The sequence below is a fragment of the Gobio gobio genome (genome assembly GCF_949357685.1).
Source record: "Gobio gobio genome assembly, chromosome: 6".
Lineage (NCBI taxonomy): Eukaryota > Metazoa > Chordata > Actinopteri > Cypriniformes > Gobionidae > Gobio > Gobio gobio.
In genome coordinates this window covers 26,003,824-26,015,988 of record NC_137102.1, presented here as the reverse complement: position 1 = coordinate 26,015,988, position 12,165 = coordinate 26,003,824, and the positions used below count along the sequence as shown (strand labels likewise).

At 37.5% G+C, this 12,165-nt stretch overlaps 2 protein-coding genes across 3 annotated transcripts in view; both read right to left on the bottom strand.

The window, feature by feature from the left end:
* npc1 (Niemann-Pick disease, type C1) overlaps positions 1-2,925 on the bottom strand; it is a 55,208-nt gene extending 52,283 nt beyond the window's left edge. Inside the window, exon 1 of the mRNA XM_079820175.1 lies at positions 2,775-2,925. Coding sequence (XP_079676301.1) covers positions 2,775-2,882 — 108 coding nt within the window. The 5' untranslated portion in view covers positions 2,883-2,925. The remainder of the gene's footprint in view (positions 1-2,774) is intronic.
* A 2,399-nt stretch (positions 2,926-5,324) lies between these two features.
* Positions 5,325-12,165, bottom strand: part of LOC307128367 (epidermal growth factor receptor-like) — a 109,543-nt gene continuing 102,702 nt past the window's right edge. Inside the window, exons 26-28 of one of the 2 annotated variants that reach the window (XM_079820176.1) lie at positions 12,077-12,118; positions 11,393-11,495; positions 5,325-8,194 (exon numbers count right to left, since the gene is read on the bottom strand). In XM_079820176.1, coding sequence (XP_079676302.1) covers positions 7,839-8,194; positions 11,393-11,495; positions 12,077-12,118 — 501 coding nt within the window. In that variant the 3' untranslated portion in view covers positions 5,325-7,838. The remainder of the gene's footprint in view (positions 8,195-11,392; positions 11,496-12,076; positions 12,119-12,165) is intronic. The other variant, XM_079820177.1, reaches the window with a different exon arrangement.

The following is a 12,165-nucleotide window of genomic DNA, read 5'->3' as shown; positions in this document are numbered from 1 at the left end:
AGGGTGGATTCAGCCCCTAAATTTCCACCTAGCCCCACGCCTACATTTTTTTTAACCATCTCTGTAATTTGTACAATTTGCGATTGCCTCATCCCCATTAAAACTCATATGAAAACTTCTTTATTTAGTGTTTTTCAGTGTTCAGTGTTCTTCAATCCACAGCATCAGAAGCAGAGTATTATGCGTGTGCATTTATTGATAGACTGTTATATCTGCATCGATGCAGTTCTTGGTCATAAATACAGTGGATTTAGTGTGTATTAGCATTACCTGTATATTTTAATTGCTGTACAGTCTAATCTTTTGCTTTTGACTACGGGTGAATCTCCAGTTGTCACTGATGATTGCCGTTTGGACCTTTCTGGATTACAATCCACCATCAAAATTTTACATTTAAATCTTCCAGCTGCTGTGATAAAAGGCTATAAATGATCCACCACCTGCATTATCCTCACATGATGCGATACTACTACTAGCCGGACAGCTCCTATACAGACGTGATGTAATTTAATAAAAAATTATTAAATTGGTCCATGATTTACTCACCCTCAAGTCATCCTAGGTGTATATCACAGATTATATAAAAAATGTCCTGGCTCTTCCAAGCTTTATAATGGCAGCAGTGCCATAAGTCCATAAAAGTGCCTCTATCCCTCATATAACTGCTCCACACAGCCCCCGGGGGGTTAATAAAGGCCTTCTAAAGCGAAGTGGCACATTTGTGTAAGAAAAATATCCATATTAAAACTTTATAAACTATAGACTAAAATAACTAACTTCTGGCGGTCACCGGTACGCAGGTGAAAGAGTAAAATGTTACGGTGAAAAAGTAACCCTTGACGCATGCGTATTGACAAACGAAGAAGTGCAGAGGATAGAGCAAAACAAAACACCGGTCATGAATTCAAAGTTTTTAAATAATTTAAGAGAAATGGCAGAGGATATTGATATAAGAGAAGAGGGGCTTGAGTTGCCCAAACATCGCATCAGGGGTTACTCTTTGCTGTAAAGACAATTTGCGTACCACTGACTGCCAGAAGCTAGTTATTTTATTCTATAACATTTTGAATATGGATATTTTTCGTACAAAAACACGCCACTTCGCTTCAGAAGGCCTTTATTAACCCCCCGGAGCCATGTGGAGCAGTTATATGATGAAAAGAAGCACTTTTATGGACTTCAAAAATAACCCAAAAATTCACTGCTATTATAAAGCTTGGAAGAGCCAGGACTTTTTTCATATAACTTCAATATAACTGAAGAATGTCATATACACGGCTTGAGGGGGAGTAAATCATGGTCTAATTTTAATTTTTGGGTGAACGAGTTCGTTGGCTGTCAATCTTTTTATCGTTCATCATCTGGATAAAATTGTTCTAAAAAGTGATTCCAATGACATTGTGTCTTTGCGCCGTTATCCTTACAGCTGTGGTGTGACTATTCTTTGATATTGAGAATGATTTTTAGAACAATATCTTTATGGTTATCATCCTTGGTGAGAACAGGCCTTTAGAGTAAAGGGATTTATGTTTGGGTTTTTTTGTCACTGAATTATAGAACTGGCAAATTGATAGATTCATGTGCTGCTATACAATATGTTTAATATCCACTTTCCAATCTAGACAATTACAGTAATATGAGATTTGTCTATATTCTAAATGAATATTAATGAATAGGATCGGTTTAGTAAAAATGATTTGAAATAAAATCAAGACTCAGGGGTTAGTGTAGAACCTTCTAGTGTTCCTAACCTAGTATACAAACAACACATGAATATTGAAATCCTAGAATCACCCCTGGTAGGAAATAGGACAGCCAAACAAATGAGCTCAACTAGGATCACTTGGTTACCAAACACTCGTGATGTTTGTCTCAGGTTACTATAGTAAAAAAGAGAAATTATATTCTGACTCACTGTCACTAGCATGAGTCAAAAGATCTAACAAAGTTGATTTAAAAGTTTCATATTTTATGAATTTGGGTCAAACAGTCTGCACATGCTAGAGAATGTGACCTTTGAACCAACATGAGATTAGACAGTTGTTTTGAACTACATCCCAATGAACTCAAAATGAAAATGACCATGAAATGATAAATGAAAGCAAGAGCACTTGAACTTGGGACTTAAACAGGTTTCTGCATCTATTTCTAGTCAACGTGAAGGAGTGGTTGTATCTCAAAACCTAGTGAGCTACACACCTAGACAGCATTTTCGGCTATCACAGGATCTATAGTAAATCCGAAGGCTCGAAAAGCGCATGTGCATCCCAAAACAATTCTGCCTACAGGGGGCTCACTAGGTTTTGGGACACATCCATCTAGTGTGTCGTAACGCAAAGGCACATTTGACTCATCAATTAGCTTAACAGCTCTCTTCCCGTCCTTTAAAAACACCACAACAGCGTTTCTTATCTAATAAACGCTGATCTTGCATAGATCATGTGCTCTTGTGTAAATCTGCAAAGACTGACAGATGATGTAAGTTAGACAAATCATCTTTCCTCAGCTCTGTCCATAAGCTTAGACTGGAGTTTAATTGGAGAAAATAGCCCGTTTCATTCTTACAACGACAAAAAGACATGCCCTACTACTAAAGCCAAGGCTTTTGACTTCAAATACACACAACATTGCTTTCTAGGATTTGACCAGACGTGATCTGACAACTCTTAGAAACTGTCAGGCAGGTTGAAGTTTGTGCTAGGCTAACGTTACAAATACACAAACAAGTTCCAGCCACAATAACAAATAAACAAACAGCGCATCGCCACACTTACCCACTGTGATGATAAAATTATAACCCATAAAAGACAGAAAATCTTTTTTCCCCCCGGTAGAGGCATGGCTCCGCTGACTCCAGAGCTCTTCTCTAGAATAACTCTCATCGGTTGGGCTGAGGCTTTCTTATTTCCTGTTGTCAAACGCCGTCCGTCCAGCCTTCCTCTGTCTGGGTGTGCGAGGGATTTAGAGTTGCTGCCACCTACCGGTCGAGAGTGTGTAGCACATTTCGCTCATAGTACAAAAGCTGGGCGTGTTCATGTGACGCAAACGTGGCTAATGAATAGCCATTAGTTACGTAACGCCGGTGAAGTTGATTGGCTGAAAGGCAAATGTTACGACTGAACGCGTGAGCCCGACTATATTAATATTCATGAGCCGGCGACGTAAATACATATTTTGAAACTTAACACATTTGAAGTTTGAGTATGGTCTACCCTTAAGATTACAACAAATAACTGAAGGTTATTGTTAGCTGACTTATATTGAGATTAGTGTGTAGCTGTCAGGAGGTTCTATTTTCGAACATTTTAGTGAAGACTGATTATAAAATGGGAAATAAATGCACGTTTGCTATTAAATTGCATTATATTTTTACATTTAATTTGCTTTAATTCTTTGATTAAAAATATGATAGCTATGTCAGAGTGTCAATGCCATCCGCAAAGTGTAAAAAACAAATAAATATATATATATATATATATATATATATATATATATATATATATATATATATATATATATATATATATATATATATATATATATATATATATATATATATATATATATATATATATATATATATATATATATATATATTTTAAGTTTTGGATTTTTAGAAATGTCTTGCACATTTAAGACATGCATTATGCAAAATATGGTAATCTGTCAATACTATTTTCAGCTCTAATTAAAAAAAAACATTCTCTCTCTCTCTCTCTCTCTCTCTCTCTCTCTCTCTCTCTCACACACACACACACACACACACACACACACACACACACACACACACACACACACACACACACACACACACACACCAAACAGTAGGCTACTGAACCATGAAAATGTACTGTAAAATATAAATAAATATTAATATATTAATTATACCTTGATCATAAATGTTAGTTCATAGTGCATTAACTAGCCAAATGTTGAGATACAACTGAAACTGGGCTGGGATTTTTTATTTTATAATATTCAGAATGCTTTGCCCATGGCACTCGGAAGGGAGAGTAAATTCTAAAATTAAGTGTTATAGTGTGCAAGATTAATGGTAAGGGAGATTTAGTAATGATTAATGTTTTGTTATGCTAGTTTAAAAGAGTTTCTGTTAAAGGTGCACTATGTAAAAAAAATTCAGTAAAATATCAAAAAAACACGGCCAGTGTTATATATTTTGTTCAGTTGAGTACTTACAATATCCCAAATGTTTCCAACAATTTGTAAATCGTGAAAAATGTATATTTTAACCAAGAACCGGGGAAGTCGTGGTTTTATTTTGGTTTTATTTTGCAGAAACGCTTTACTCTTACTGCAGTGTGCAACAAGTGTCATAGCAGCCGCCAATAGAACGCACAGAGTAACGTCATAACATAATTTTCAACACACTCAGATGCATCTAATATGATAAACAGTGCTGCGTTACCTCATACTCATGACTGGAAAAGCGGAAGTGGCGCCCGTGACTGTGGCATAATAAAAGTCCCGCTGGCGACTATGCCATAATAACAGTCCCGCTGCTCGCGTGTGTTCCACTCTTCTTATCAACAATCACTCCAGTGGCCTTGCTCAGCTCCCACAACACTCGGTCCTGCTCTGCTTCATACTACAGAAACGTTAATAATCGCATCCATGAACATGATTTCTGCCCGAGTCCTGTCGTGATTCTTTTCCACCGGCTGTGAGGTGAAGACCACATGTCCCAAGATTCTGCGCTCAAACATGGTGTCATCTACGCCTTTGTTTTGAATAGGTGACCTCTAGTGGACGGAAAAGTTACATAGTGCAGAGTGGCGCATGCTGTTTTATTTGAGAGCAGGTAAGTTATTTGTTTTAAGTTGCTGTGCTATACCATGCTCTTGATAACATGTTAGCAAAATGAGCATTTTCTGAATTAGTTTGTAAGCAAAATATTTCTTAATATACTGTATTTATCATTCAACTTTTTTGAGCTCTGACAACTTAGGGTTTACAGTGAAGTAAATAACTCTGATAAATATGATTCGCAAGAACCAAAAAAAGTTAATTAACTAAATATTTTATGTTAACTGCTATCAAAATGTATGTTAGATAACTCAGTACTTCAAGTTAGGAGCAATTAACATGCATGAGTACTTCAAATTCAAAACTTGATAGTTCTGCTTATGTAAAACCGGGAACATCATAACTAAAATTTATGTAACTGATTACCTAATTTTTAAAAAAAAATATATAAAATCCCATAGTTATATGAGCTTTTGGAGAAAAATTAAATTACACACACACTCACACAAAAAACATATCAATAGTATTTGACTGTGAACATAAGATAGCTACAAGACTTTGCGATTAATATTTTATACACTTATGCAAATAATTCTCAACATTATGAATATATCATACACTACGCTGTGGTCCTGTCCCTAATGGCACTCTAAACACTCGCAGTCTTCCTACGAGTCTGCACTTTCGTGACGTAACGCCGTTTTGATTGTCGGGAAGAAGTCTTCTGCGGAGCTCACTTTAGTACAGGCTTGGCATCAAGGGCGCATATATCAACCGCAAAGGTGGTGCTCATGAGCACCCTTTTGAAACCTAAAATGACAAATTGGACACACCACGATCTCAAGGACTTAACGGATACACGTACGTGGCAGCCATTGTAAGTCCACAAGACCGAAAGTGCATATATAGTGTGCCATATGGAACAGGACCATTGTCATTTTTGGTTGGGTGCTTGCGAGCGCCCCCTTTTCGGTCAATAAGTAGTGTAGTCCCTGATATGTAGTCACCTAGGAAGACCGCAAGGGTTTAGGGTGCCATTTGGGACAGGGTCACAAAGTGGAACACACCCCTGAATTAATGATTAAAAAAGCTTTAGTAAAATTAGCCCTGATTAGATTGCAAGTAAAACACACCTGATTGTATCACATGCATTCAACATATACATATCACCAATTATAAAAACAAGTCTTTATTGAATTAACTTCTTATATAACAAAAGTCAAGAGGAAAAAGGAGAAAGGACTTTGTCACCATATTTTGAGAGCAAATGTTTTCAAAAGAATGATCAAAGCTAAGGACAGTGACTTTAAGATATCCAACCACATTACTTGCCACATTATTTGTGCAACATCATAAAGATCATGATATGTTCTGACTGTGAGATATGTGTGATTCAATTAGGTAATATTACTAAAGTCAAGCAAGGTAAAGGAGAGTGAAAACACATGGACGAACAAACAGAAATGGAATATATGAGTGACCCCATATGTGTGTTTTTTTTATGACAATGGATAAAATACTCTATTAGATACAATAATGCAAATGTCAGCCATATATTACACTTCTATACATGTACCAGTCATATGTTGGCCTTCGGACGAGGCTAATTCTCAGATCATCGTCGTTGCCCTGTCCACAGAGCCAACATTTCCAGCAAAAATCTTGAATTTAACTCAATTTTGACGTACATTCACAGCAGAGAGGCATTAAACAGCCTCTGAGTTCAGCTTACATACAGTGTCCAACGGGAAGTATCTGGACACTTGAGTCACTATTAAAACATTTATCAACGTCTTTGCATCAGCCTATACAGCAACATATGAAAACAAGGGACATTTAAATGAATATATCGCAAATACACATTGCAATACAGTTTATTCGCTTTTTTAAAATATGAAGAAGGTTTGGGGACAGTTTTTTGAAAGAAGTCTCTTATGCTCATCAAGGCTGCATTTATTTGATCAAAATACCGTATTGTGAAATATTATTATAATTTCAAATAATTGTTTTCTATTTGAATATATTTTAGACTGTTGTTCATTCCTGTGATCAAAGCTGAATTTTCAGCATAATTACTCCAGACATGATCCTTCAGAAATCATTCTAATATGATGATTTGATGCTCAAGAAACATTTATTTATTAGCCAATGTTGAAAACAGTTGTGCTGCTTCATATTTTGGATAAATATTTTTTTTTGAGAATTTAACTCAAAGTTTCTCTTTTACTATTATTATTATAGCCAATGTTGAAAACAGTTGTGCTGCTTCATATTTTTATGTAAACAGTGATGCATTTTTCCAGGAGTCTGATGTATAGAAAGTTCAAAAGAACAGCATTTGAAACAAATGTTTTGTAACAATGTAAATGTCTGATCACTTAAATGCATCCTTGCTGAACAGAGAAAATAATTAGTTTAAAAAGAAAAACGTACTGACCCCAAACTTTTGAACAATAGTGTGTGTATGTTATTCAAAAAAAAAAAAAAAAAAAGAAAAGGTATTGGATACTTTCTGGAGGTCAAACTTCTTGAAACATGTTCAGCTCTTGTTTTCTTGATTTGGTATTTTGTATCTAATGCAATGAAATTCGGACATTTTTAAATGTGACTTAAGTGTCCTACATACTTTCTGGGGCCACTGCCAAGTTTTATGATTATAGACTCTATTGAGCACAGTAATTTGTTTGCTCATTAAAAATGTTATTGACTTGACTAAAACCAGATTACTTGAAAAGCAGTCTTAACATGTGTGTCGACAAACTTGCTCCATGATATGCAATTTCAGCACACCAGCATGTTTCTACTGGCATCGATAGATTCATATCCTGTTGTCGTTCATAGTCTCTTGTGAGATTTGCAGAGAGCCACAAATGTTCAATCCAACCAAGTCTAGTTCAGAACGAAACAAGCATATTTGAAAGGTAGCCCAGGTTATGAAAAGCTTGTTCTGTCCTTGACGGTAGGAAAACAACTATCTTTATGTTTGTCTGTGTATCCACTATAAATAGATGTCCTTCCATCTTTTACCTAGATAAAAGTGGCTCATTTTAACAGTTGCTCTTCTCCAGAATGTGCTAGTGCACTTCCAGCCCCATGTACTCTGCATTTTCTGCAGCCGGCAAGTGGCCGTTGGTGTGTGTTTTGAGCTCCAGGGGGCAGAAATCCTGCTGGTAGTCAGGGTTGTCCATGCTGTTCTGGGGGTTGAAGCCCTGCATGTTGAAGAATGGCTGGCTGGAAAGGAGCTGCGTGTGGGATGTGTTCAGATACTCGGGTGGGGCGGCGACAGCGGGGCTTTTGAAGCAGTTGAGGTAGTTTTCCTCAGTTTCGTCCAGCGCTGATGAAGAGTGCAGAAGTGTGCGGGGGGGTCCTGGGTGTTGGTAAATTGGGTTGGTCATGTTGGACATCAGTGAGTCATTCTGGTTTATATATTCTGGAAAGAGGACAACATGGGCTAAATAAACATTTTATTCTTTCAATCATTTTAATTAGCAGTTCATTAAAGGGTTAGTTCACCCAAAAATGAAAATTCTGTCATTAATTACTCACCCTCACGTCGTTCGAGACCCGTAAGACCTCCGTTCATATTCGGAACACAAATGAAGATATTTTTGTTGAAAGCTGATGGCTGAGAAAGGCCTCCATTGGCATTCAGTACACTTATACTCCCAAGACGGATAAAAGGCACTCAAAACATCGTTACAAAGTCCATCTCACCACAGTGACTCTACAATAATCTTACGATGCGACGACAATAGTTTTTGTGCGCAAAAAAAATCAAAATAACACCTTTTTCAAACTTGTTACTGCCTTCCGTGTGTACCTCCACGACGCATGCGCGAGAATATGACGCAGATCCGGCGTTCGGACAGATGACCCAGAAGTGATTTGTTTACAATCAGAGGAAGACGCGCGTATCTCAGCTGTTGGATTCTACATTGATCGTGCTTTAGGTCTCGGCGTAGTTCTCAAAATGGGGTTAGAGTGTGCATTTCATGGAATCCCGAGCCCCGGCGCTACGTCATATTCTCGCGCATGCGTCGTGGAGGCACACGCGGAAGGCAATAACAAGCTGGATAAAGGTGTTATTTTGATTTTTTTTTGCGCTCAAAAACTATTGTCGTCGCATCGTAAGATTATTGTAGAGTCACTGTGGTGAGATGGACTTTGTAATGACATTTTAAGTGCCTTTTATCGGTCTTGGGAGTATAAGTGTACTGAATGCCAATGGAGGCCTAACTGAAGCCTTTCTCAGCCATCAGCTTTCAACAAAAATATCTTCATTTGTGTTCCGAATATGAACGGAGGTCTTACGGGTCTCGAACGACATAAGGGTGAGTAATTAATGACAGAATTTTCATTTTTGGGTGAACTAACCCTTTAAGATGTAAATATGCATCTACATACAAAAATACCTTAAGGGTATTAGCATCTGTTCCAAACCTATGGAGCCCCTTAAGGGACATAGTGATAGAAAAGAACACGAGATGGGACGAAAAATAGTTTGCCTATGCTTTTGCTTTTTCTCTTGGAAAATGTTTACGTAACTTTTGAGAATTTATCGCAAAGTTTCTCGGAGGAACACAAAACTTTTCTTGGGGAAACTTTTGCAAATGAACAACATTTCTTGGGGGAATTTTTACATGTACATATATGCATTTGGCAGACGCTTTTATCCAAAGTGACTTACAGTGCACCTACAGGGAGAATCCCCCTGGACTGGAGCAACCTGGAGTAAAGTGCCTTGCTCAAGGACACACTGGTGGTGGCAACTGCTGGGATCGAACCAGCAACCTTCTGTGTATCAGTTCAGTGGTTTAACCATAGACCTTAAAAAAATATGGACGACGCGACTTCATTGGCTTCCGCTGAAGTAACTGAAGCCTCCGGAGGTCCGAATATGGCGCAGACATCTTGCGCAGATTTGGGACAGAGTCTGCGCAGTAGTGATCTCGGGACCGGAATCTGCGCGGTAGAGAGCAGGAAGTAGAGGCGCGATATCAAAAGCCCGTCCGCAGAACAATTCATTATGTTGGTGTGAAATAAACAGTTATGGAAATGTAGAAATTAAAGCTAAAGCTCCGATCTCCTCCCAAAAATCCCGAAAAAAGTCTGTTAGTGCCTCAGTGACAACTTCACTCAGAGAAGCCGTCAATCTCAGCTGTCAATCATGACGTCACACCCCCCGTTTTTATAGGCAAGGCCGGGCAAGTTTATTTATATAGCAGATTTCATACACAGTGGCAATTCAAAGTGCTTTACACAGAAATGGAATTAAAATATTCATAAGAGAATAAAATAAAAATATATATTGTATAACCTGAATCATCTGGATCATCTAGAGTGGAAGAAAATGGAGAGTCAGGTTTACGATTTTAATATTTATATTTGTCAGGTAACTGTGCGTTTAAACAGTACCCTTGCAGACAAATTTTCTTGGAATCACCAGGGCTATACATATTTATCCGTCAGAGCAGATCTAAACGGATCCTCTTCGCATCGGAGGGATTTCAGAATCAAATATTTGTCAGGTAACTGTGCGTTTAAACATTACCCTTGCAGACAAATCTTCCTGGTCTAACTCCAGGGCTATAGCATCAAATAACTAATAACTAACTAGAACTAAATTTATTTAAAAAACGAACACTTGAAATGAAATCATCGTGATAGAAACTGCCTACAATGACAAAAACCAACGTTTGGAAAAAATTATTTGAAGTGTAATTTGATTGTTTAGTTTGTCTTGTGTCGCTTCCATTAGAAAACACGGAGTGGCGGGGGTTATGACCTATACTGGGACAAACCACCTGGGGGCGATCGAGGCGCGGAGGCTTCAGTTTCTGAGAGGAGTGCTACAGACTTGGGTTTAACCGACTATAATGCAATATTTTTGCGGACAAATGCAGTTTTCCAGGGAAGTGCAAAACTTTTGAGAATTCACTCAGTTTTTTGTCGGAACAAGTCAAATCTCTGAGAACGAATGCAAACTTTCTTGGGGGAACGCAAATCTTTAGCAAACAAATGCAAACTTTCTTAGTGGAACGCAAAACTTTTGCGAACGAACACAAATTTTCCTGGGGAATGCAGAACTTTTGTGGATGAATGAAGTTTCCTAGTGGACGCAAAGACATTGAAATCCCATCTCATATTTTTTCATCACCATGTATTTGAGGGGCTCCATATAAACCTGTATGACTTCCTTTTTTTCCATGAAGAAAGGAGACATTTTGAAAAATGTTTGGTACATAACTTCACAATGGACACATTTGAATACGCTGAGATTTGAATAATTTTTTGTGAATTTTGGGCTGTTCGTAAAGCCTACAATTAGTGTTACCTACTACGTGAAATTCATTCTATGGGAAAAAGCAGTGTGAATATTCTTCAAAATATATCCTTTTGTGTTTCCTTTAAAAAAAAAAGCATACAGCCTTACATCTACATAAGGGTAAATAAATTATAGAATTTTTATTTTTGGGTGAACTGTTCCTTTAAGATTACAAAATCAGAGTAAACCACAAGAATGTAAGACCAAGACTGACCAACAGAGGTGCTCATTTCACCATAAACTAAATAGTGTTGCATATCTTTTTGGTCCTCATTCAACATTTTTTAATTTCAAGAGACTGACCATTCCAACCTGGAGCGGGCTGGAAGTCTCCCTCGTGGAACCGTTCTGTCGGGTCTGGGATGTAACGCAGAGCCATGCTGTTCTCCCTTGCCGGGAAACCATTCTGTGAGAAAGTAAACATGTATTTCTAGTGTATGTATTCAAAGCTAGTGTCATCATGGTTAAACCGGTTTCATTTCCTGTAATTAACAATAGGTGATTGCTTATAGAAGACAGCAAAAGCACAGCTGGGGACAGTTGCGTAATAAGTGGACCTTTTGTCCTGCATTTCATTTTATAGGGTAGGTGTTTCTTGCAAACTTTTATGTTCCATGGGGTGATTTTTATAACAAAAAAAGCCATTGTTTATCAACCCCAAATATGAAAATAAATCATAAACACACAACTTTTTAAAACCATAATCATTTAAACATGCCATGCCAATATTTATATACATTTTCACAAATTATGACCCTCATTGTTGACACCAGGACGAATATTGCAAAACCTTTTTTTCCCCTTTAAAAGTTAGTGTATTTGGTTACCAAGGAGACAGTATTGTTCAGGAAGAGCATGCTTCAGATGAAATATGAGGTGATGATGTGTGAGATTATACGTTCATGTAGTTTTTTTCCCTTTTGATTGTGCTAGTTAGCTAGCTAGCAATGCGATACAGTGTCTTGATGTCTGACATGATTAACTTACCCCGTTTCTTTTTTGACAGCTCCCAATGCTGCTGTTGAGACTCTGAAACAAAATAAAAGCAGTCATATGTTTAGTATCAACCCCTAAAA